This window comes from Podarcis muralis, chromosome 16 (assembly GCF_964188315.1).
Source record: "Podarcis muralis chromosome 16, rPodMur119.hap1.1, whole genome shotgun sequence".
Taxonomy (NCBI): domain Eukaryota; kingdom Metazoa; phylum Chordata; class Lepidosauria; order Squamata; family Lacertidae; genus Podarcis; species Podarcis muralis.
The window spans coordinates 27,629,664-27,656,948 of NC_135670.1; the positions used below are offsets into that span (position 1 = coordinate 27,629,664).

The 27,285-nt window shown below is 43.0% G+C and overlaps 2 protein-coding genes across 6 annotated transcripts in view; both read left to right on the forward strand.

Moving 5' to 3' along the window:
• Positions 1 to 27,285, forward strand: part of LOC114586355 (immunoglobulin lambda-1 light chain-like) — a 254,039-nt gene that overhangs the window by 67,760 nt on the left and 158,994 nt on the right. The window lies entirely within an intron of this gene.
• LOC114586356 (immunoglobulin lambda-1 light chain-like) overlaps positions 1 to 27,285 on the forward strand; it is a 208,307-nt gene that overhangs the window by 9,617 nt on the left and 171,405 nt on the right. The window contains exons 1-2 of one of the 5 annotated variants that reach the window (XM_077920350.1): positions 6,909 to 7,031; positions 7,167 to 7,465. The exons of 2 other annotated variants lie outside the window; for them this stretch is intronic. In XM_077920350.1, coding sequence (XP_077776476.1) covers positions 6,986 to 7,031; positions 7,167 to 7,465 — 345 coding nt within the window. In that variant the 5' untranslated portion in view covers positions 6,909 to 6,985. Of the gene's footprint in view, positions 1 to 6,908; positions 7,032 to 7,166; positions 7,466 to 26,995; positions 27,154 to 27,285 lie in introns of those variants that run through there. 2 more of the 5 variants (XM_077920349.1, XM_077920345.1) reach the window with 2 other exon arrangements.

Genomic DNA, 27,285 nt, shown 5'->3' on the forward strand with positions numbered 1-27,285 from the left:
CGCGCATGCGCAGAAGCGGCAAAAAACGACGCGTGAGTGCGCAGACGTGCCGTCGCTAGTTACGTTTATCTCTAGATGCGAATGGGGCTCTGGAACGGATCCCGTTCATATCTAGAGGTACCACTGTACAGTGGTACCTCGGGTTACATACGCTTCAGGTTACATACGCTTCAGCTTACAGATTCCGCTAACCCAGAAATAGTGCTTCAGGTTAAGAACTTTGCTTCAGGTTGAGAACAGAAATCGTGCTCTGGCTGTGCAGCGGCAGCAGGAGGCCCCATTAGCTAAAGTGGTGCTTCAGGTTAAGAACAGTTTCAGGTTAAGAACGGACCTGTGTGTTTCAGACCACTGAGCTATTATGAGTCTTCCAAAGTATACAGGGCAGGAGATGGGAAACTTCTGAAGTGCGGTTGTCATGAAGGTGCAGACATGGCAATAGAACTGACGCAGATATTGTTTTCCCCTAACAATGAATAAATGATAAATTTGGTTGCAAGATATTCAAATGTATATTAATGTTACATTGTTGCTTTTAGTATTGCGCTGAAATTGGTCAGAATTTGAATTTTTTTTACAAGCCGCACAGCCTTGCCATTGAGAAAGTGTATGTTTTCAGTTCCTACATGAATATAAATCTCCCATGGACACAGATGTGAAATGAAAGGAAATGAACAAAAATTGCAAAGACCATTTCCAGGGGGGGTTGTACATGAGTACACATTTGTGATGCTCCGACATCTTTGCATCTGTGGTGCAGCCATAGGGAATCAGATGTGAAAGTGCTGGTTGCCACAGCTGAATTTGGGCACAAGTTGTCCCCCAGGGAGAAAAGCCAGAAATAAATCTGAGCAGATTGTCATGTCAGTATACAGGTTTTAAAATGTGGTTGTATTCTGTTACAGAAGGTGATGTCGGCTACTCTGGGTGCAATGTGGGTTCAGCCCTTTCACTTTAGAAATGTGAATTAAATTACTGACCCCAGAGGTCTGTTGCATCACCTGAACCACTGGCATGAATGGAGGAAAAGTTGGTACTTTGGCTGGGCTAGTATGCACCTTACATTACTGCCATGGCCGTCTGCAATGGAGACAAGGATCCTTTGCAACCTGGTCCCTGAACGGTGCTTCAAACTTGTCATTACTATTGAATGGGATCCCATCACATAGAGGCAGATTCAGATTGTGCTCTTAAGGCTCTTTTGGAGGTCTTTCACATCAAATCCATTCCCCTCGCTCTCACACTGGACTTTTGGGTAAAGGAAAGTGAGAGTGTAATGGAAAGTGTAGAATGAGGTTTCCTAGGTGCAACGTCATCTGCCCTTCCTGCAAACAGGTGTGGATGGAGGCTGAATAAACAGTTGACTTGCTTCAATTTTTGTGCAGACAAATCAGGATGAATGTGCAATAAACAGCAATCCTAGTCCAGTATTCTGATGCAATCTGAATATTTGGCTTGCTAATGGTTTTCATTTCTAAATGTTCAATGACAGTTGGAGGTGAAATCTTCTTGCCTGTGTGTGATCCCAGCTCTCCCCTTTAGGGGGAGATGTTAATGCATCTTCTTGACATTTGGCAGGACAGGATGAAAACAGAGACCACAGACCGCTGCACCTGGGGCAGGGCAGGAAAATGTTGGCTATGCATAGGTGCTTTATTCACTGCAACTCACTCATGTCTAGAGCTCAAGGGCCCAAAAATAACTTTCTCTTCCCAAGAATGTTAGCTGAGACTCTGAGCATGTTTAGGCCAGTTGTGTGTAACAGGTTCTACTCAGAGAAGACCCCTTGAAATGAAAAGGCTGAAGCTGAATGCAGCCCAAGACCATGTTTGCTGTCAGGCTGATGCCTGGACTGCCTTGGGCAAAGAAAGTTTGTCTAGGGCAGGAATAACCCACATATTTTCCTATGGATGCTTTGGGGCTGCATCTCCTGCCATCCCGGACAATGAGCTGCGCTTGATGGACCTGATCAGAGCTGAGGTTCCCAAACAGCTGGATGTTTCATTGTCTGTGTGTCTGGACTGCTGGATCAAGGAGGAGGAGGATGGCATGGCTGCCGCTACCAAGACTCCGCTCTGTGTGATGTGCCACCTCTGAGGTGCAAGCAGAGGGCAGGGGCGCCTTTGGCAGGAAGAAAGGGGGAGCAGAGCGCAAGGAGTCTGAATTCTCTGCAGGGACACACACAAAAAATGGGATGTCAAGGACGATCTGGTGCGGGGGATGAGAAATATCCCTAATTTCATCTGAAGAATGTTGGAGTGTATGCATGCTTTGTTTTTGGAATGCCCTACATTCAATCCCAGGCTTCTCTCTGCCATAATAATAATAATAATAATAATAATAATAATAATAATAATGGTTTATTTATACCATGCTCATCTGGCTTTGTTTCCCCAGCCACTCTAGACGGCCTCCAACTGAACATTAAAAACACAATACAGCATGAAACATTAAAAACAATCCCTAAACAGGGCTGGCTTCAGATGTCTTTTAAAAGTAAGATAATTGCTTATTGCCTTGGTATCTGATGGGTGGACGTTCCACAGGGTGGGCGCCACTACTGAGAAGGTCCTCTGCCTGATTCCCTATAACTTTGCTTCTCACAGTGATGGAACCACCAGAAGGCCCTCGGCACTGGACCTCAGTGTCCAGGATGAATGATGGGGATGGAGAATGATGGGTATACTGGGCCGAGACCGTTTAGGGCTTGAAAGGTCAGCACCAACACTTTGAATTGTGTTAAGAAACGTACTGGCAGCCAATGCAGATCTTTCAGGACCGGTGTTACATGGTCTCGGTGGCCACTCCTGCTCACCAGTCTAGCTGCCGTGTTCTAGTTTAATTGCAGTTTCAGAGTCTATAACTTGGAGAAAGTACTGCAGAGCAACAGATGTGAGACTCTGGTCACTGCACAATAGGCCACTTTCTATCCATGCAAAAGTCAGAGAATTCTGCCTCGCACACGGATCTCTTGAAGACAGGCCAGAAACATGATTCAAGGATTCGAGGATTGAGACTTTTGTGTAAAGGAGAGGGAATTGGAAAGTGTAGAATGACATTTCAAATGTTTCATTTGCCCTCCCTGCAAAAAGGTGTGAATGGAGGCAGAATAAAGAGTTGACTTGGTTCGATTTTCTTGCAGACAAATCAGAATGTGTAATATGTGCAATAAACAGCAATCCTGGTGCAGTATTCTGATGCTCAGGACAGAGTCTCTTAAACTTTCCCACAATCTGATACTTGATCATTTCATTTTTAACTGGGATACAAAGGACTGGACCTTCTTTATGCAAATCACCCCCTTTGCTGCTAAGCATGATGCCAATGCCCAAGCAAATGGATGTGGACCTATTTACATGAGAGATCATTTGTCATTTCCAGGGCATTTAAGAGAGGAGGAGGAAGGTGCAGCTAGATTGAAGAGCTGTTTGTCCCTGGGACTCTCCCTTCCTTTGACTTCACCATGGCGTGGCTCCTGCTTCTCTTCGCCCTTCTCAGCTGCTGCTCAGGTCTGGTTCTGGTTGGTTAATGGGAACAGGTTGGCTTGTGCTGAGATAATGGGACAAACAACAAACCCATTGATCTTGTCTAATTTACCATAAAAAACAATGTTTTCTGATCCTTATAAACATAGAAAATTATGTATTCTTTTTCTTTTTGCAAAGGTGTCATTTCACAGACTTTAACTCAGCCAGCCTCGGAGTCTGTGTCCCTGGGCCAAACTGTGAAACTCTCCTGTTCCAGAAGTAGTGGCGGGAGCTGGTTCAGCTTTGGCTGGTATCAACAGAAACCTGGCCAGGCTCCTCGCTTTGTGTTCTATCATACCAGCGACAGGGGAGAAGGGATCCCAGATCGGTTCACTGCCTCTATCTCTGGGAACACTGGCTCTTTAACCATCTCTAACATCCAGACTGAAGATGAGGCAGTTTATTACTGCAGTGCCAGGGAGAGCACTAGTGGCTGGAAGTATCACCGTGATACAATCTGATGGGGAACTAAGACAAAAACCTTCACTTTTTCTCCCCAGAGCTGAGAATGAACTAGCACTATGGGGCTCAATTTCCTCGATTGCAGAGGAGCTTTTGAACTAAAGAGCTGAAAAGTTTGGTAAGAATCCTGCACTGCAGGGGGTTGGACTTTCAACCACTTGGTCTTTCAAGGTGTCAGTTCACTGCACACTTTGACTCCGGCTGCCTCTGCGTCTTTGTCTATGGGCCAAACCATTCAAGTGTTCTCCCTCTCTAAGCGTGAACACTGGGACAGCTTTTAAGGGTACTAACAGAAACCTGGGTCACTTGTTGGCTTTATGTTTTATGATCTTTTCAGCTGGGGAGAAGGGATTCATTCAGGTGGGAAGCAAAACCTTTTCTTGAAACTGCAAATCCAGTCCTCCGAAAGGAGCTGTGCAGTCTTGCCAGAGGAAGATTGTACATCTCTGCCCCAGGGACATGGCCACTGCTCTTGTGCACTCAGTTTTTGACTTCCAATCCAGACATTGAAATAGGATAGAAAATGCCTCATTCCCCGGTTATTTAAGAAAGCAGAAGGAAGGTGAAGCTAGATCAAAGAGTTGTTTGCCTCTCAGGCTCACCCTACTTTGGACTTCCCCCATGGCCTGGATCCTTGCTCTCTTCGTGTTTCTCAATTATTGCTCAGGTCTGGTTATGGAGGGTTCATGGGCTCAGCTTGGCTTCTGCAGGCATAAAGTGGCTATCAAAAAGTTATCTGCTCAGGTTATGGCTGCAAATCCAGATATTAAAACTGAAGCTCCTGGCCAAAGTCTCCATCATTAGGGTTCTCTGTACTTTGCAGTGAGGTTAGCAATGGATACTTCACAATGTTATGAATCTGAATAGTTACCTTGCTAATTGTTTCCATTTCTGAGTGTTCAATCACAGTTGTAGGTCAAATCTTCTTGCCTGTGTGTGATGCCTGCTGTCCCAGCTCTCACCTTTAAGGGGAGATGTTGATGCATCTTCTCTGCGTTTGGCAGGATAGGATGACAACACAGACCTCCTGCCCCCACTGCACCTGGGGCAGGGCAGGAAAATGTTGGCTATGCATAGGTGCTTTTTCACTACAACTCACTCATGTACAGAGCTCAAGGGCTGGAAGATAACTTTCTCTAACCAAGAATATTAGCTGCCACTCTGAGCATTTTTAGGCAAGTTGTGTGTTACAGGTTCTACTTAGAGAAGACCCATTGAAATGAAAAGGCTGAAGGTGAATACAGCCGAAGAATATGTTTGCTGTCAGGCTGATGCCTGAATGGACTGCCTTGGGCAAAGAATGTTTTTCTAGGGCAGGGATAACCCACATGTTTCCCTATGGATGCTATGGGGCTGCATGGTTTCAGCGGCTGCTCCCAGTCCCCAGTCTCGCTGCCATGTTCTGAATTATTGGCAGTTTATGCGTCTATAGCTTGGAGACAGTCCTGGAGAGCAACAGATATGAGACTCTGGTCACTGCACAATAGGCCACTTTCTATCCATGCAAAAGCCAGAAAATTCTGCCTCACACACGTATCTCTTGAACCTTCATTAAGACAGGCCAGAAACATGATTCAAGGATTCAAGGATTGAGACTTTTGTCTAAAGGAGAGGGAATTGGAAAGTGTAGAATGACATTTCAAATGTTTCATTGGCTCTCCCTGCAAAAAGGTGTGAATGGAGGCTGAATAAACAGTTGACTTGGTTCAATTTTTTGTCTAGGGCAGGGATTGTCTAGGGCAGGGATAACCCACATATTTCCCTTTGGATGCTATGGGGCTGCATCTCCCGCCATCCCTGACAATGAATGTGCTTGAAGGAGCTGATGGGAGCTGAGGTCCACAAACAGCTGGATGTTTCCTTTTCTGTGTGTCTGGACTGCTGGACCAAGGAGGAGGAGGAGGAGGAGGATGGCATGGCTGCTGCTGCTGAGGCCCCATTCTGTGTGATTTGCCACCTCTGAGGTGCAAGCAGAGGGCAGGGCTGCCCTGGGCAGGAAGAAAGGGGGAGCCGAGCGCAAGGAGTTTGGATTTTTATTTTAATCTTTTGCATCCGCATCTAATCTTGCCCCTTTCTAAAATTCATTTATTGATGTGTTTTTATTTTTATCTACCAAATCATAAAGTATAATAAAATCAATATTACGGTGTTTTCTCAGGACTGTGGAGAGAATGTGTCTTGTGTCAGGTTGGTGCAGTGATGGTGCCACTCGCACTTCTTCTGACAGAAGATACACCGTGGGGGACAACAAAAAATGGGGCGTCGAGAAGGGTCCAGAAGGGGGGGGGGAATGAGAAATGTTACTATTTTAATCTGAAGAATGTTGGAGGATATGTGTGCTTTGTTTTCTGAAAACCAGACTTCTCTCTGCCATAGCAAGGAGAGAGTCCTGCATAGCAACAGATGTGAGACTCTGATCATTGTACACTAGGCCACTTTTTATCCATGCAAAAGTCAGAGAATTCTGCCTCGCATGCTCACATATCTCTTGATCCTTCACAAAGACAGGCCAGAAACATGATCACCATTCATAGATGCAGACTTTTGTGACAAGGAAAGTGAGAGGGAAATGGAAAGTGTAGAGTGACATTTCCCATGTGCAACATCATTATCCTCCCTGCAAACAGGTGTGAATGGAGGCTGAATAAACAGTTGACTTGGTTCAATTTTCTTGCAGACAAATCAGGATGAATGTGCAATAAGCAGCAATCCCAGTCCAGTATTTTGATGCTCACGACAGCGTCTCTTGGACTTTCCCATAATCTGCTACTTGATATTTTTCTTTTTAACTGGGATACCAAGGGCTGGACCTTCATTATGCAAATCACCCCCTTTGTCGCTAAGCATGATGCCTCTGCCCAAGCCAATGGATGTGGACCTATTTGCATGAGCGATCATTTCTAATTTCCAAGGGATTTAAGAGAGGAGGAGGAGGAGGAAGGTGCAGCTAGATTGAAGAGCTGTTTGTGTCTGGGACTCTCCCTTCCTTTGACTTCACTATGGCCTGGCTCCTTCTTGTCTTCACCATTCTCAGTTACTACTCAGGTCTGGTTCTGGGTGGTTAATGGGATGAGGTTGTCCTGTGCAAGAATAATGGGTTGAGCAACAAACCCATTTTTCGTGTAATTTATCATAGAAACATAATGTTTTTCTGATGCATATATTTTTATTTTTTCAAAGGTGTCATTTCACAGTCTGTAACTCAGCCAGCCTCGGAGTCTGTGTCCCTGGGCCAAACTTTGAAACTCTCCTGCTCTAGAAGTAGTGGTAGCTGGTATAGCTTTGGCTGGTATCAACAGAAACCTGGACAGGCTCCTCGCTTTGTGTGGTATGGCTCCAGCACAAGGGGAGAAGGGATCCCAGATCGGTTCACTGGCTCTCAATCCGGGAACACTGGCTCTTTAACCATCTCCAACACCCAGCCTGAAGATGAGGCTGTTTATTACTGTGGTGCCTGGGACAGAACTGGTAGCAAGTTCCACAGTGATACAATCAGATGGGGAACTGAGACAAAAAAGCATTCACTCTTTATGCAAAGAGAAAGTAACATGAACCACTCAAGAGTTTCATTGAGCCTGAAAGTGGCAGCATAGATGCAGACTTGAAATGGTCATGGAAGAAAGTCGATCTGGTATATGTGTTGGAAGAGGCTGGTGGGGCAAGAAAGAGTTTGTGTGCAGCTGCACTGATGTTAGTAGGGGACCATCGTTTCTTCTTTTTTTAATATATGATATTTATTAACCTTTTTTCAAAGAAAGACATAAGTTTACAAAATAGAAACATTAAGAACAAAGAATTACAAAAATAAAAAGAAAACATAGAAAATAGAAAAAGACAAAAAGAAAATTACAGGTATTATCAAAAAATACATAAAAGATACATACAAAATACAAAACAAAATAGCTAAGAAATTTTTTAAAAAAACAAATCCAGTTATCAATATCTATAGATTCATTTGCTTATTTTCTTGACTTCCTCACACCTCCCCTTTTTGTATTCCCATTTATATAATCAATTCAGCAAATCCTTACCCTCTTTCATTAGTCTTAACTTTAGATCTTAACCTTATTTTCAATCCAACATCATTTTAACATTCATTAATTTTACAGTATTTCTGCAAATAGTCTTTAAATTTCTTCCAATCTTCTTCCACCAACTCTTCTCCCAGGTCTCGGATTCTGCCAGTCATTTCTGCCAGTTCCATATAGTCCATTACTTTCATCTGCCATTCTTCCTGAGTGGGTAAATCATCGTTTCAAAGACTATCAACAGCAGTGTTAGAAACCGAGATATGAAAGCTAGGAGCTAAATAGCAACTTAAACCTAGGTTATGGGTGCAACAACAGAATGTCTAGGTGCACTTTTTAAATAACAAGAATATAGCTCTGCATGATATGCCATCTCTGATGTGAAAGCAGAGGGCAGGGTGCCCTGGGTAGGAAGAAAGGGGGAGAGGAGTGCAAGGAGCCTTGATTTATTATTATTATTATTGCTTTAGCATCCACATCTATCAATCCCAGGCTTCTCCCACTATAGTTAGGAGAGAGTCCTGCAGAGCAACAGATGTGAGACTTGGAAAGCGAGACCTACAAGCATTAAATTTTAGAGTGTGGAGTGCAGACATTCCAGAAATAAATTTTCCATCCCTTCCCTGGGGACACTGCGACTGCAATTATTTATCAGGGAATAAGAGTGATTGGCTTATTTGATTCCACTTCTGAGTCACACCCCACAACTTATCTCAAAGGGTTTTACAGTAAAAATAAAGTAAAAAAATGAATGAATGAGCAATGAATCAGTCAAGAACAATTTCATATGTGAAAACTTTTTTAAAAAATGATTCCATATCCAAGAGCTTTGCTGGCTTTGCTCTGGGGTAAAACCTTCAAACTTCTGAATGTTCACTGTTTGGCTTGAATTTGCCTGGCATAACAGAATGGATCTCTGTCCCTGTCTCAAATACTCTGATGACTTCTAAGTTTCTGTTGTAGACAAGTGTTAAGTAGCAGAGAGATTCTGCTGAAGTGCTATTCAATCAGGAAGTCTCAAAAATAACTCAGTGCGGTTTGTGGTTTTTTTAAAGTGAGTTCAGGACCAACCCATCAGAAGAGTTTGTGGTCTTCCACTCTCATCTAACACCCTGACTTCTTTTCTGACTTCTTTTTTTGTTCCAGGCTGCGATGCGGAGTTTACAATGACTCAGCCACCTTCTTTGTCAGCCTCCATCGGAGATACAGTCAAAATCTCCTGTAGGAGAAGCACTGAGAGTGTAGAGGATTATTTCAACTCCTGGTACCAGCAGAAGCCCAACAGTGCTCCAAAACTGCTAATATATGGTGATGAGCATAGGGAGTCAGGGATCCCAGATAGATTCTCAGGCTCCCTTGACAGCTCTGCTAACTCTGCCATCTTAACCATCTCCAGCCTTCAAGGAGAAGATGAGGCTGATTATTACTGTCTGTCTTATGACAGCAGCGGGCAGCACACAGTGACACAACCACATAGGGAAGTAAGACAAAAACCTCCTTGCAGATGATGGGCTTCATTTGGCCTTGACGGCAGCTGATGAATGCTACCGCCGTACCAAAAATAGTCTTCTTATTTGAACCATTCTCCATCACTGAACGAGAGAAGAAACTGCATTTTGAAATTGTGGAAGGGGAGCAAACTTTTTGGCAAAATTCCCGAGGTGGGATCCAATGGGACAAAAACCCCACACGATTATAACACATTGAAAATGTCACAAGGATCTTTCCCACAGGGCAGTAGATGGCAGATCACTGTGTGTGTGAAATCCAGCTGGAGGAGGCCCTGAAGTGGTCTCTGTTTTCCTACCTGTCACTCTTCAGGAATTCTTCCCCACCTGTTTATATACCAGTTCAGCAGGAACTCGTGTTCCAAAACCCTGCTCCACTCCTGTCACATCGTCTTCGCCTCTTAGAAATGATGTGGAACCTGCCAATTATCTATCTATCTATCATCTATCTATCTATCTATCTATCTATCTATCATCTCTATCTATCTATCTATATCTATCTATCTATCTATCTATCTATCTATCTATCTATCTATCATCTATCTATCTATCTATCTATCTATCTATCATCTATCTATCTATCTATCATCTATCATCTATCATCTATCATCTATCATCTATCTATCTATCTATCTATATCTATCTATCTATCTATCTATCTATCTATCTATCTATCTATCTATCTATCATCTATCTATCTATCATCTATCTATCATCTATCTATCATCTATCTATCTATCTATCTATCTATCTATCTATCTATCTATCTATCAATCATCTATCATCTATCTATCTATCTATCTATCTATCTATCATCTATCTATCTATCTATCTATCTATCATCTATCTATCTATCATCTATCATCTATCTATCTATCTATCTATCTATCTATCTATCTATCTATCTATCTATCTATCTATCATCTATCTATCATCTATCTATCTATCATCTATCTATCTATCATCTATCTATCTATCTATCTATCTATCTATCTATCTATCTAATCTATCTATCTATCTATCTATCTATCTATCTATCTATCTATCTATCATCTATCTATCTATCATCTATCTATCATCTATCATCTATCTCTATCTATCTATCATCTATCTATCTATCTATCTATCAATCATCTATCTATCTATCTATCTATCTATCTATCTATCTATCTATCTATCTCTTGTTGGGATACTGCCAGGGAGATAACGTCCATCTGAGCCCCCAAGCCGGCTGCCGGACGCAGTATCAGCAATTAGCGGCACAAAGCCTTTGGAAATAGATTGCCACATTCCTAGGCTGGTGCACACTCTTTCAGCAGAATTCACACAGCAGAAGTTGCACAGCAGGAGAGCATATTTACAGTTTATTCAACGTTGGTCAGAGCAAACAGAAGACATGACCGTCTGCTTCAGCGTTCAAGCACAGACAGTGAAAACGAAAGCAATAGCAAACATAAACATCCTGTAACAGGAAATACGCAGACTCTGTGACTCACAGCCTGCTCCCTTTTAAGGTGGAACGGAAATATCCTAACATCTCTATCATCTATCTATCTATCTATATATACACACACACACACACATATATATATAACATATATATATATATATATATATATATATATATATATATATTTCTTAGTTTATAAAAAAGATCTGCATTGTCTATTTTTTCAAGTTGCGTTTTCTACAGATCAGTTTCATTTGTTGTGAGACATTAGTGTTACCTACAGTGTTAGGTTAGAAAGAAAAGAGGGGGAAGGCGGGGGGGGGGCGGGAATGTTGAGCCTGGCATACCACCCGCTATTCTACCACACAGCACAAAACCTCCAGATAAAAACCTGGCAAGCCAAAGGTTTATGCCGCCCAGCAGACTTCCACAAAAATAACAAACCCATATCAACACAAGAAATACAAGACAGACTAGGGGACACCCAAATGTCTTGGCTTACACACCAGCAATTACAGTAGTAAACAATCCAGTAGTAAAATCAGCAGCAACTAGGCCTTTGACAACCTTCAAAAACCTCCTCCTAACATGGTTATTCCAAAGACCAAAAAACCCATTGCCCTCTGAGGGGTGGCCTCCAGCACTACTAGGCTGCAGCTCTGTGAATGGCCACCTTAAAACTGGAAGCAGCAACATGAAAGGTCTGAAGCTCAACATCAAAAAAACGAAGATCATGGCCACTGGTCCCATCACTTCCTGGCAAACAGAAGGGGAAGAAATGGAGGCAGTGAGAGATTTTACTTTCTTGGGCTCCTTGATCACTGCAGATGGTGACAGCAGTCACAAAATTAAAAGACTCCTGCTTCTTGAGAGAAAAGCAATGACAAACCTAGACAGCATCCTAAAAAGCAGAGACACCACCTTGCCGACAAAGGTCCATATAGTTAAAGCTATGGTTTTCCCAATAGTGATATATGGAAGTGAAAGCTGGACCATAAAGAAGGCTGATCGCCGAAGAATTGATGCTTTTGAATTATGATGCTGGAGGAGACTCTTGAAAGTCCCATGGACTGCAAGATCAAACCTATCCATTCTGAAGGAAATCAGCCCTGAGTGCTCACTGGAAGGACAGATCCTGAAGCTGAGGCTCCAATACTTTGGCCACCTCATGAGAAGAGAAGACTCCCTGGAAAAGACCCTGATGTTGGGAAAGATGGAGGGCACAAGGAGAAGGGGGCCACAGAGGACAAGATGGTTGGACAGTGTTCTTGAAGCTACCAGCATGAGTTTGACCAAACTGCGGGAGGCAGTGGAAGACAGGAGTGCCTGGGGTGCTCTGGTCCATGGGGTCACGAAGAGTCGGACACGACTAAACGACTAAACAACAATAACAACAAGGGACAGGATGAGGAGAGGGAGTGAGGAGGAAAAAAGAAATGAAAGAAGCAAGAGGCAGTTTTCTCAGCCATCCCAGCAATGCATTCCCTGTAGGAGGAGGGGGTGAGCATTTGGAGAGGATCCCCAACATGGAAGAGATGGGGCGAGGGGGTACAGAGTGGAAATAAGGGGAATGCAGGACAAAAGGTGTCCTCTATTGAATCAATACAGGACATCACATTTTGCACCAAAATGAAGGACAATTCTGTATTATAGAGGACAGGTGCCAAACCTAGGTTTGGCCTCATACCTGAGGTTCCCTACCCCAAGTTTAAGCAAATTCAGGGCCTCGCCTTAAATATGGCAAGTGGTTTTCCAGTAGGTTTTGGCGGGAAGTTGACAAGCAGTACTCCTTTGAGAGGCACAGTTTGTGCACAGTTCAATCACAGTTCTGCATCTGTTAGGAGGATCTGACATTTTGCAAGGTTTCCCCAAAATAAACGAGTCAAGGCGCAAGAGTTGGGTCAACCAAAGCCGCCGTATGTCAGTTATTTGCAACAAGATCTGCAACTGAAGCTTTTCTTATTAACTTGCGGGACTTTATCATTTGTACCCCTCCCACCATCATTCTTTTTTATATGTTTTATGAAATAAAGCCTTGATCTGCAGGCTAGCTCTTTCCCCTTTGACCTGCAGGAGGGGATGTTGGACAACTTTCACCATATTTCACATAAATTTACAGTTCATAGAGAGCCTGTGCAGTTCATAAAGAGCAGGACTCTGCTCAAGAGGACACTTGTGATCAGGGATTCCACCAACCCACCACTGTCCTTCCTACTCACGGATGCACAGAAGCCAAACAATAATTATAACTGTGTGTATGTGTGTGAATTTCCTTGTTGCCAAGATCTGGGTTTGGGGCAAGTATTCTTTGGCAAGGGAACTTCAGCAGAGATTTAAAATCACAAAATATGCAGGAGAGTAAAGCATAGAAATATAGGCTGTTAGCCATTAAAAATATGTCATTGTGAGTTCCAAAACTTCCCTCTTCCTCCAGTATAGGCAAAGACCACACATTTGGTAAGTTGATCATTGGTTTACTTCCAAACTCTTCGAAGGTCAGTTTCAGTTGCAGAAAGTTTCACAGGCAGTAAAATTCAGCTTACTGTAGCCACCACAAACAAAGAAAAATATACACAAAAGCAATGTCAAATCCAAAAAAATGGGATTCTCTGAACCCCTTGACTTCCCTCAGCTGCATATCATATCTACTCCGAATTATTACTTTTTTTACCTCAGATTTCTTGTACTATTTCTAAAATGACAAGTGTTTTGAACATCCTGCCAATGTATTAACCTGTTTACAATACTTTTGCAAATACATAATAAACATTTCCCATTCATTTTTGAATCTCTTCTCGTCTTGATTTCTGAGCTTTCCAGTTAATTTCGCCATTTCAGCATAGTCCATTAACTTGGTTTGCCAATCTTCTTTGGTCGGGACTGCTTCCTCCTTCCATCTTTGGGCTAATAGTATCCAGGCCACCATCATAGCAAATATAAACTCCCCCCCCCCCCCCCCGATCTTTTGGAATCTTTACTACTACAATACCTAGTAAAAAGGCTTCTGGGTTGTTGTTTATAACAAAGGTTACTCTAAACATTTTTTTCATTTCATTATAAATCATTTCCCTGAAATTTTTAACCTTCCTACATTCCCACCACATATGATAGAATGTACCCTCTGCTTCTTTACATTTCCAACACTTATTAGGAGATCTGGGGTTCTAAATTCAGCCCCCCCCCATCTCTGTAGCAGATGTTTCACACTCTCCCCAGTTCATTCCCTCACTCCACTGCTTTGCAGTCTCCTCGAGTGTTTTTGGTCTACTATAGTCTGTCCTTGAACACTGATAACACCTCTTGTTCACCTGACTCGAGGAAAGAGAGAAGTTTGAGAGTGTAGAATCTTGCCTGTGATACAAAGGGAAAATTTACCTGAGTTAGCCTGCCCACTTTTGCCTTGCCTAGATAGGAACACAGCCACTGGTCTGAACAAGCTTCCCCATCCCTAATTAAGGTCGTTTTCGGCTGTGGACTAAATACCCTAACTTGGGATGTAGGCTCTCTATATGGAAATGCATGTTGCTTCAATTCAAAGTGTGTTGAGCCAGTACTGCTGCATTTTAGAGATCCTCGTTTTGCCGAGTTGGTCCAAGACATCTGCTTGCCCCCAAGTCCTGCCCTGATTGCACCATTGCCACTTCCCTTTTATCCTGGCCAAAGTGAGGACCACCTACATGAGTTTCATGCAAATTTATCTAATTAGCATTGGCTGTGCACTCCCCCAAGCAAGCCAATAAAGACATTCTTGCGGATCCAAGGACCAGAGAATAAATTTTCATGAAGGACCTGCTTGGCATTTCTCAGGGAATTTGGAGAGGAGGAAGAAGAGCCCAACTAAGTCTCCTTCTGTAGTGAAGTCACACTCCTTTAGAGAGCTCACCATGGCCTGGCCTCTGGTTTTCCTAGCCCTTCTCAGCTACTGTGCAGGTAAGACTATGAAGGACTCGCTCCACACAGGAGAACATCTCACCTACTTTCATTATGTATTTAGCTTCAAGCTTCAAGCATCAAGCTTCTGTGAGATTTGAAACATGGAAACTGAACCGACGTCCTCTTTCTCTTTCCCCCCTTTTCGTAAAGGTGTGACTTCACAACCAAGTTTGACTCAGCCTGCTTCTGAGTCTGTGTCCCCAGGTGAAACTGTGAAATTCTCCTGCACCAGAAATGGTGGAAGTAGGTGGGATGCATTTCATTGGTATCAACAGAAACCTGGGCAGGCTCCTCGCTTTCTGCTCTATGGCACCAGCACCAGGGGAGACGGAATTCCAGATCGGTTCATTCCTTCTTCCTCTGGGAACACCGGCTATTTAACTATCACTAACATCCAGACTGAAGATGAGGCCGTTTATTACTGTTGTGACTGGGAGTACAATATCTTGAAGGGGTATCACAGTGGTACAATCTAATGGGGAACTGAGACAAAAACCTTCTCTCTTCTTCTTAGAGAAGGGAAAACTGATTCACTCATGGGCATAACTCTGTGTGATTGAGGTTTGCCTGCTCTATACCTAGAAATTAGGGCACCTTTTCCCCAATGCCTTCTCTCTCTCTCTCTCTCTCTCTCTCTCTCTCTCTCTCTCATTTTTGACTTTTTCATTTGTACAAACATCAAATAGAAACACAATACAGTGGTACCTCGGGTTTCATATGCTTCAGGTTACAGAATCAGCTAACCCAGAAATATTATCTCTGGTTAAGAACTTTGCTTCAGGATGAGAACAGAAATTGTGCAGCGGTGGTGCAGCGGCAGCAGGAGGCCCTATTATCTAAAGTGGTGCTTCAGGTTAAGAACAGTTTCAGGTTAAGAACAGACTTCCAGAACGAATTAAGTACTTAACCCGAGGTACCACTGTACGCTACAAATATCCCCTTTGACTTACCTCCCCTTCTTTTGTGGTTTCATTCTGCATCACCTTTCTAATTCCAGTTATTTATAAACCCCAGGTAATCCTTAATGCAAATTTTATCTACCAGTTTCAAGTTAATTATGCTAATGAATTTAATGGTTTACAGTGATTTTTCAAATGCAATATATACTTTCTCCATTCTTTAGTTAAAGTTGGTTATATATGTCCAGCTGTCCTTTGTCAAAAGCAAATTGTCGCTGATTTTTCTGTTCAATATATGCTATATGGTAATTTATGGACCTAATCTGTAGCTAAAGCCATTTGCACATGCAGAATGTAGTCACCCTATATATAGAAATGAGCAAACCAGTGATATTTAGGGAGCAGGCTAGCAGCTGGGGCCCATTACTCACATCATAGGAGCCTACACAACACAAAACACTGTTGCTGTTTGTAGGGTTTATTTTATCTGTTTTTTATCTTATATTTTGGAAATGTACATCCAGTTTTATTCCTTTAAATTTTTGGAGGCCCCCCAAGAGAGTGGGGCCCTAAGCTATAGGGTGTTTAGCTTATACATAAATCCGGCAGTGTCTCTATGTCTTCACTGTGTTTACTTCCGATCCGGCCCCCAGCAGAGATGTGACCACTGCTGCCTCCTCCCAATCTACCTTATGAAAATCAATTCTGTTGCCTTTCTTTTTGTTGTGGCTTTATGTATTCACAGTGCAGACTGAAGTCAGTGGTGGTTGTCTCCCCCCCCCCCCGGTAAAAACCATTACACCCCACCTACCAGCAGGTGGCACTGTGGTCTAAACCACACTGAGCCTCTTGGGCTTGCCACTCAGAAGGTCGGCAGTTCGAATCCCCGCAACAGAATGAGCTCCCGTTGCTCTGTGCTAGCTCCTGCCAACCTACCGGTTTGAAAGCATGCCAGTGCAAGTAGATAAATAGGTACCGCTCCGGCGGGAAAGTAAATGGTGTTTCCATGCGCTCTGGTTTCTGTCACAGTGTTCGGTTGCGCTGAAGCGGTTTAGTTCTGCTAGCCACATGACCTGAAAAGATGTCTGTGGACAAATGTCGGCTGTCTCGGCCTGAAAGCGAGATGAGCGCTGCACCCCAGAGTCTACTTTGATGGGACTTAACTGTCTTGGGGTCCTTTTCCTTTACCTACCAATATCTGATGGTCTCAACAAAGGTTTTACACAGGTTCATAATAATGTGTAATAAAGCTATTATTATTTAAAAGCTTATGTGTATTATCTGGAAATCAGACCAGCAATGGCTAGGAATTAGCCCCTGAAAGGGATTCTTCTGCTGGGTTCAGACAATCCACTACATATAGCAACCACTTTTTAAAAAGTGTTTGGCATTAATGGTGAGTGAAACCTCAACCTCAACATACCCTCCAACATACAGACAATCCCCTGATGCTCAATTTCTCCAGCTCTCACCCTTGGCCCCTACAGGATACATGCCACCCCAAACCCCTCAAACTCCAGCCCCACACAGGCTTGCCTGCACCCCACAAGGTAAACCCTTCCCTGCCCCCACTCCAGGGTCTGCTCCTGCCTGGGGTCTCATCCAGCCACCCACCTTCTCTTCTGGCCTGACCTAGCTCCCTTTTTCCTTCTTGTTTTTACTCAGCATAGCCGGCTGGATGGGCGGCTGGGGCCTGCCAGGCTGGAGAGACATAGCCTCACACGGTGGAGACAGTAATCTCAGTGGCATCATCATCCCTGTTGCCTTCCTCCCTTTTTCTCCTTCTCTTATTCCCGCAACGGCTGCTGCTGCAACTGGCAGGCTTGCCTGCCTGCCTGGCTCCCTCCCTTGGACCCAATGCAAGACTCCCCCCTCTTCCTCCACCTCAACTTCTCCAACTCCCAGCAGTGGTGACAAGGAGGTGATGGAGGTGGAGGAGAAGATGGCAGCCTCAGCAAGCAACTATCTCTTCCCCTAGAATGATCCCAGCCTTCTCCTGTTGCCTCCCTGTGTGGCTCTGCAAGGCATGTTTCCATGGTGGGAAACATTCGCTGTGTACAAGACAAGACCCATTCTCATTTTTTAAAAAACCATTTATGCAAATCTGGGTGCATTTGCATAAAGGGGGACATTCCCCAACCCTAGAGGACTTAAGCAAGCAAAGGGTGAGGTCCCAGCCAGTTGTTTTGTGTTTGAGAAAGCCCCTCACCATGGCCTGGACTCTGTTTTTCCTGGCCTTTCTCAATTACTGTTCAGGTAAGGATGCAAACAGGTAACCTCATGTAGACCTGAGATATAAAACCAAAATTACTTGTAGTGTTTATTTATTATGGAAACCTAAAGCTCCAGTGATATTTGAGAACACAGAAGATGGAGAGTCATGCTTTTCTTTTTCTTTTTGCAAAGGTGCCAATTCACAGCCAACAGTGACTCAGACAGGCTCCCAGTCTGTGTCCCTGGGCCAAACTGTGAAACTCGCCTGCTCTACAAGTAGTGGTAGCTGGCTCAGCTTTCGCTGGTATCAACAGAAACCTGGACAGGCTCCTCGCTTTGTGTGGTATGGCTCCAGCGACAGGGGAGAAGGGATCCCAGATCGGTTCACTGGCTCTGAATCTGGGAACACTGGTTCTTTAACCATCTCCAACATCCAGGCTGAAGATGAAGCAGTTTATTTCTGTGGTGCCAGGGAGGTCACTGGTGGTATCAAGTTCCACAGTGATACAATCTGATGGGGAACTGAGACAAAAACCTTTTCTCTTCTGCCCTGCCTCAACAAACCTGAGTTCCTCAAGAGCAGAGTTGGGCTGAATCTGCTCAGACTGTTTTTGACAAGAATGTAAAGTGATATCAGATTATTTAGACACAGGAATGCATTGAGAGAAATGCTGTCACCGTAAATATCTGGCACAGCTCACCAATAAATTGCAGCCCTCAGGTCTTAACTCTCTCTTCCCCCATTTCCAGTGAAGGAATTCCCACTTAGCTTAAGGCAACAAAGAGGGGAATTTGAGACTGCATGACAAAGTGAGAAGCTTAAGGGTTTTGATGACGGTCTTGGCATTTGGGGACTATGCCTCACACATATTCCCCATGAAAGGTTGGCTCTTTCAGGGTATTTTTTTAACAGCTCCTTAATGCAAATCAGTTCTTTTGTTTTGGACTTTATTATTGCACATTTGCATTCCCAGTAGCAAAGCCAATGAAGGCACAGGAATGGATTTGCATGAATTCTCAGCTCTAGGGGATTTAAGCAAGGGGATGGCGAAGTCCCAGCCAGTTCCCTGTTTGACTGAGAAAACCTCCCTCCTTTGGAGAGTTCACCATGGCCCCAGCTCTGCTTTTCCTGGCTCTTCTCAGTTACTGTTCAGGTAAGGAGGCAAAGAGATAATCTTAGGTAAGTGCAAGAGACAACAATAAGAAGAAGAATCTAAGATGGTTATCAAAGAAACATATTGCTCCTGCAGTATTGGGGAGCACAGAGGATCAAAGTATTTGATTTCCCCCGTTTCCCTTTTTTGCAAAGGTGTCACTTCACAGCCAGCCTTGACTCAGCCAGTCTCCCAGTCTGTGTCCCCAGGTGAAACTGTGAAAATCTCCTGTTCTCAAAATAGTGGTGGTAGCTGGAGCAGGTTTCACTGGAATCAACAGATACCTGGGCAGGTTCCTCACTTTGTGCTTGCTGGTATCAGCACCTGGGGAGATGGGATCCTGGATCGGTTCACTGGTTCTTCCTCTGGGACCACTGGTTATTTAACCATCTCCAACATCCAGGCTGAAGATGAGGTAGTTTATTACTGTGGTGCCTGGGAGTATGACAGCAACATGTTTCACGGTGGTCCAATCTGATGGGAATCTGAGACAAAAACCTTTGATCTTCCACTCTGGAGTGAAGAATGAAGAGCTCATTTTCTCTGTGCCTTAAGATCTTTCAAAGTCTCAAGCCAAAGGGCTTTGCACTCACTTCTCTGTGGCTGCCATCATACGCTGACAATTAAGAAATTATCCTCCTCTAATAGTTAGCTGATCTCTGATATTAAATGTTTATGATTTTACTGTATGATTTACATCTGATTGTTGCAGACTGCTGTGATATGTTTTTTCCTGAATAGTGGGGTATAAATATTTTAAAACAAATAAATAATATGGTTGGACTTACACCCGCACCCAGCCAACCAACCAACCAACCAACCAGACATGAGCCCACACAGTCTGTTGTGATGCTGGAGGGGACAAATGATGAAGAGGAAAGTTTCTCTGTCTTTTTCTGTCTGTTTCTGTAAAGGTGTCCATTCACAGCCAGCAGTCATTCAGCCAGACTCCCAGTCTGTGTCTCTGGGCCAGACGACTAAACTCCCCTGCTCCAAAAGTAGTGGGAGCTTAGACAGCTTTTACTGGTATCAACAGAAGCCCAGAGACGCTCCTCGTTTTGTGCTCTATGGTGCCAACAAGAGGGGAGAAGGGATCCCGGACCGGTTCACGGGCTCTTCCTCTGGGAACACTGGCTATTTAACCATCTCCAACATCCAGGCTGAAGATGAGGCCGTTTATTTCTGTGTTGACTGGGAGCACACCGGTAGTATCATGTTTCACAGTGATACAACCTAATGGGGAACTGAGACAAAAACCTGTTCTCTTCCTCCCCAGAGTGCAGAACGGACTAGATCCGTGGAGCTTCATTTCATCTGTGCCAGAATATCTTTTGCTATCTAGATTTGTAAGGCTCAGTGAGGCCATCTGGGCTCAGACACTTCTCAATGGCAGGACCACTCACCAACCAACTGCCCCAGCAATCTGTACCCCCTTTAGAAAGGGAATTTCGCCCAAAATCTTGATGGATCTTTTCTTATTCCTATTTTGCTCCTTCATTTCATTGATTACTCACTTGTCATCTGAAGATCTCCAAGAGACAGCAAAAAGATACACAGCACACAACACCTTGGGGTGGAGGAATCATATGATACATTAATGCTGATAAGGAAAATATTTGGAGGGTGTGAATTTACTCCGCTGCCCAGTTCATCGGGGTGCCAGTCCTCATGGATCTCTCTGGTCAGCAAAAGAAGGATTCTCCAGTCAAGTTAAAGAAGCAAATAGCAGTCAGTAGACCTGATCTTTATTTGTTGCAAGAAGGTTCAAACACACACAGAGTAGGAACCCTGAGCATGGGGTTGCGTGAACTTTTAAGACCCCTCCCCATTTCCCATAATACATTTTCCAACAGCATCATCAAAACATCACAAATATGTCACAAAGTAGGAATGTTTGGTGTGTAGAAACATGAGCCCATCACACCCACCCCTGTCAATAGCTCCCATTCCCAACACCTTTTATGTACCCTCTTCCCCAAAGTATTGACACATCTCCCTGGCTGCAAGGCTTTCCTAAGCTTCTCATTTGAAAGTATCAGGATTCAATCCTCCATCAGGATGGATTTCTGTCTGGGGTATGTGCTGCCCTTGATCACCTCCTGTTGTGAGCCTCAGTTCACACCTTATGGAGGGGCAAGGAGTAGGTGACCTTATGCTTATGGGATTCTGGAGGCAGGGGGAGCCCTGGATCCCCCTCTTCCAGACGAATCATTAGCCCTTGAAACCAAGGACATCGGTCAAACCGTTGAATTTTGGTGATTATTTGTTAAGTTTCTACTGTTTTCTATATCGGATTGTCAGAGGAAACAGTACAATACATGGTCTCAACTTATTGCTACAATTTTATAGACTACTTTAATGAGCCTCTTTGCTGTTGTCTATGTATGGCGCTTGTATCAACAGTCAGTGCCCTGGCCTTAGTTTGGGGCTGTGGTGGGGACTTGGGATTTAGGGGGGAGTCGTTAAACAGCCCCCCCATTCTTGTTTTAACAACACATTGATATTTCATATAACATAACATCGATTAAAAAACACGCTCAAATTATAAACAGAGCAATCATCAGACCCGTTAACGAATAGACAAAAATGAACAAAACCTCAACTTCCACTCGTCCAATAAAACATTCACATCAAACCAACAATTTCCTCCCCCCCCCCTTTTAATCTTTCCACTCCACCCAGAGGTCAGGTGCGGAGGGCAGCTGTTGCAAATTGGGGGGGGGGGGAGTCTCAGCAGGGGTTGAGCACCTGCTCCCCCTTCTGTTTTAAAAAGGAGCAATTCTCACATATCACATACATGATCATTAGACGATTTACAGCATGTATCTACAGGGGCGTAATGATGATGATGTGAGGATGAGGATGATTTTATTATTAATGTCCCACCCATCTGGCTGGGTTTCCCCAGCCACTCTGGGCAGCTTTCAACACATAAAACAATTCTAAAATGTATATAGCCGCTGGGGGGGGGGCGGAGGAGACACACGACATGTGAATGAACCCAGCCTCTCAAAGGCGAGGCTGGGATCGCATGGCGCAGGGCTGGGGCTGTTGCATCCTTCACAAGGCATGTTTCTGTGGTGGGAAACGTTCGCTGTGTACAAGACAAGACCCATTCTCATTTTTTAAAAAAATCATTTATGCAAATCTGGGTGCATTTGCATAAAGGGGGACATTCCCCAACCCTAGAGGACTTAAGAAAGCAAAGGGTGAGGTCCCAGCCAGTTGCTTTTGTGTTTCAGAAAGCCCCTCACCATGGCCTGGACTCTGTTTTTCCTGGCCCTTCTCAATTACTGTTCAGGTAAGGATGCAAGCAGGTAACCTCATGTAGACCTGAGAGATAAAACCAAAATTACTTGTAGTGTTTATTTATTATGGAAACTTAAAGCTCCAGTGATATTTGAGAACACAGAGGATGGAGAGTCATGCTTTTCTTTTCTTTTTTCAAAAGGTGCCAATTCACAGCCCACAGTGACTCAGACAGGCTCCCAGTCTGTGTCCCTGGGCCAAACTGCGAGACTCGCCTGCTCTGCAAGTAGTGATGGTAGCTGGGGCTATTTTCACTGGTATCAACAGAAACCTGGGCAGGCTCCTCGCTTTGTGTGGTCTGGCTCCAACGACAGGGGAGAAGGGATCCCAGATCGGTTCACTGGCTCTGAATCTGGGAATACTGGCTATTTAACCATCTCTAACATCCAGGCTGAAGATGAAGCAGTTTATTTCTGTGGTGCCTGGGAGGGCACTGGTAGTAGCAAGTTCCACAGTGATACAATCTGATGGGGAACTGAGACAAAAACCTTTTCTCTTCTGCCCTACCACAACAAAACCTGAGTTCCTCAAAAGCAGAGTTGGGCCTGAATGAGCTCAGACTGTTTTTGACAAGAATGTAGAGTGATATCAGATTATTTAGACATGGGAATGCATTTAGAGAAATGGCCTCACCGTAAACATCTGACACAGCTCAGCAATAAACTGGAGCCTTCAGTTCTTAATTCTCCTTGATGGCTAGGTCAAAGCTCAACAACTTTGACAAAAAATGATCAAATTTTGTGTCCGGATTTTCACATTTTGACAATGGCAACTCTGTTAATAAATAAATAGCTGGGTGTTGTTTTTTTAATTTCCTTGCAAACAAGTCACAATGAATGTTCAAAAAGCAGTAACCCAGTCCTATATTCCTATTCTCACTCCAGAATCTCAAGATCTGTCCCACCATCTGCTGCTTGATCTGTTTATCTCGGGTGCAAGGAACTGGACCTTCCACATGCAAGTCACATCCTTTGCCACTAAACTTCCATTCCCCTTTATCCCTCTTCCCTTGAGATATCCCCATCAGCCTGGATAAGGAAGAATTATCCTGCTTCTTCCTTAAGGACATCTTCTACTAATCGCTAATACTATTTTTAAATCTCCTTTCTGCTAAAGTGTTATATTGCATCTCATTTTGATACTGCATTTTGTATTCTCAGAAGAGAGACAAAGTTCTAACAGAGCCAACGAACATGGGATGTCCATGAAAGGACCATTCATCAGCCCTGGGGAGATATAAGAAAGGAAAGTGTCAGGTCCCACCCAGCTTCCTGTTAGAGTCAACATGCTCTTTAAATGTATTCTAATTGTTTCTGTTATTTCTTAGGAAATTCACACTGTAATGCAATAAAAGGCAATATGTAAGAAATGAAACAAGCAATGAAAATACATTTAAATGTGCAGCATCTAAGACAACATATTACAATTCCTATAACAGGCAGAAGAATTATTAAGCACCCATTCTTAAGACCTTAGGCAATTTCATATGCAGAACTCTCAGGATTAACATATAGAATAAGAGAACAAGAAGAACATACATTAAAGAAGATTGGACAACGTTTATTGAATATATGAGAAATAATCGTGTACAGCTGAAAACACTGGCAGCATTTAGATAAATTCAGCAGTGTAAACAAGTTTTGATGGATGCAATAATGGAATACTGAATTGTATAGTTTTTATAAAATATGCAGGGATTTATGATATGTAAACCATGGAAAGAGAAGAAGGGAAGTCATTGGTATCTTAAGGATGTAAAAGGAGTATTTTAAATTGTAAAACAACCCACTTGAAAATTGGCCAGGGTCTTATATATATAAATTTCCAAGTGGGTTGTGTTTGCAAATCTTTCCTCTCACCTCCAGGCCCTGAGGAACTTTGCCATGGAAATCTCAGTGTGTCTGGCTGTTGATAGAGCTGCAAACTCTGCAGTCCTTCCTTTAACCTGTAGGGGGCAATGTTGGTCCACTTATACCAGATTTAGCAAAAATTATATGACCACATAAACTTCCTGCAACTGTGGTGTGAAGTGAAACGGAAGAATGCTCTTTATTCGTGAGTAAATCTCCTGTGCCTTCCAATTCATTCAGGTGCTAATATTCTGCGTCTCTAATCTAGAATATGAGACACTGGGCTGACCAAAGGGGGAACATTTGGTGCTCCAGGTGTTACTGAACTTCAAGTCCCATCAGTCCCACCCCACACAGGATGGTCAGTGGCCAGCCTTGCTGGGTACTGCAGACCTAAGGCCCTTGGGCTGGATGCCTTCAGATGTCTTCTAAAAGTCAGATAGTTATTTATCTCCTTGCCATCTGATGGGAAGACGTTCCACAGAAAGATTCATTCTTGCCAGTATAATCTTAATAGAAGATTCCATAAAAGAATGGAATAAATAAAATGGTTTATTGAATGTTTACAGATAAATTGTAGACAGATAAAAACACTGTCAGGATTACTGTAATAACCTGCAGTTTCATAAGACTATCTATTTAAAGAAGATGAATAAATGAGCAAATTAAGTTAATGAGGGTATGCAGAAGATATTAAAAATAAATTTAAGTTTTGAAATGTAAAAATGATTGTAAAATCAGTGAAATGTATAAACCTGAAAAGTTTGTTTAAATCAATCAATCAATCAATCAATCAATCTCTATGTTGAGTTTATCTGCAGAGATGGTTTCCTAATGGCCATTTCACTCTTTCATCTCAACATGAAATGACCCCCCCCCCAATTTTGCTAAAATACAATATATACTTTATTATATGTATAACATTATACAAAATATATATTCCAGGTTTGCAAAAGTAATTAGCATCTAAACAGATACATGCGACCCTGTGCATAACTGTATAAAAATGAGTATGAACTATCTATATGAATAAACAGACTCACACATTTAATATACATGTCCATTATACGTGTGTGTGTTCACTATCAACCAACTATGATCCTTCCTCAACAATACAAAGCAGGAACTCGAGTGAATGTTGTTTTCAAGTACTGCTTCCCACAACCAACATTGAACGCCCCCTTTCTCCCTGGTGGGGAAAACAAGGGGAATGTGAATGCATAAGATTGACTAGATTGTGATTTCAGTACAGTGGTACCTCTGGATACGCACACATCTGGTTGCATATCCTTCAGGATGCAAACACGGAAACCTGGAAGTATTTTTCCGGGTTTCGCACTGTGCACATGCGCAGAAGTGGCACCTCCAGTTGTGAATTCCTCAGAATCTGACCGGAGCTCCGGGACAGATCCTGTTCGCAACCAGAGGTACCACTGCATTTTGCTTTGAAATGTGATGCAGGTGTTTTGTGGTGTCTGCTGTTCTGGCTTTAACCTCCAGGGGGCAATGTTGGGCCACCTACCCGTTTTTTAAAAATAATAATAGTGAATTATATTACAAAACGGAAAATTGTTACAAAAACTGAACTGTTGGGGTGAAGCGAAGCGTCAGAATGTTTTTTCTTATGCCTGACTACTCGCTTGAGGAGGAGCTGGCTTCCTGCACAACACCTTGAAATCAACCTGAATTGTGCAGCCTCAATTTGCTGATACGTGACTGAATCTCACCTGAAAATAGTGGCAAGCTGGAATTGCCTTAAATGAAGAAATAGTTGGAGCTGCTATAAGGCAGATTCCCATAAATAAAAGGGTTTCAACACCAAGGCAGACACAACTGGCTTAGTCTCAACAGAATAAAAAAAAATGATATGGCACAGCCGCAGCCAGATTATTGCTTGCTAAAAACTTCCCACAAAGGAAGACTGGATAAGTAAATTATGTGAATTTATAGAATTAGCTAAACTAACAGCAGCCATAAGAAATCAGTCTAATCAAAGGAAGGAATGGCAATGTTTTGAGGAATATATGAAAAAAACACTGCTCAAAGGAAAACATATTGATATGCATAGAATAAGTATGCAAAGAGGAACTAATTCAAGGTAAAATTACTAATAGATATAAAATGAACAATATAAGGACACAATGTAAATAAGAGTATGCAGTAAAGGATGTCGAGTTGTGGTGGATGGAAGCCAGACAGGTGCAAACTATAGTTCTTTATTAGTCTATATGAGTTTGGGTTTGGTAAAATATGGTTTATGAATTGTAACTATGTTTTTCATTTTCTTTCTGTTTGTGAATAATAAAATTAATGATGATGATGATAACTTGCAAGCCTATTTAAACACTGCTTGTTGAAAGAAGCCAACCCATCACCCTCCTTTGTCATCATGTGCTGCTTGATTTTTTAAAAATTAATTTGAGATGCAGGGACGACATCTTCAGCATCCACACATCACCCCTCATCCCTTGAACTACAGCCCCAATCCTGCTTCCTTAAGGTAAATTGACCTAGTGTCGCCTCAAGTTCACAAGACAAGAACCTTCCTCATTTTAAAAAGCAAGCATCTCCTTTATCCAAATCAGTTCCATTGTATTTTGCTTACTGCATCATTTATTCCGGACAAAGGCTTTCTAACAGAGCCAATGAGCACCGCCTGGATTTGCATCAAGAGATCCTTCACCAGCTCTGGGAGGTTTTAACAAAGGAAAGACTCAGGACCACCAGCAGTTGCCTGTTAACCTTCAGAAAGTCGCCTTGCTTTAGAGAGCTCACCATGGCCTGGACTCTGTTTTTCCTGGTTCTTCTCAGTTACTGTTTAGGTAAACACGAAAAGAAGTAGACTTAAGTTGGCCTAAATGGGGGGTGGGGAGCATATCTTTAATGTTTATTTATCATAGTGCCTTAAAGTTCAGGGGATATGTGAGAACAGAGAGGATTGAGAATCATACATT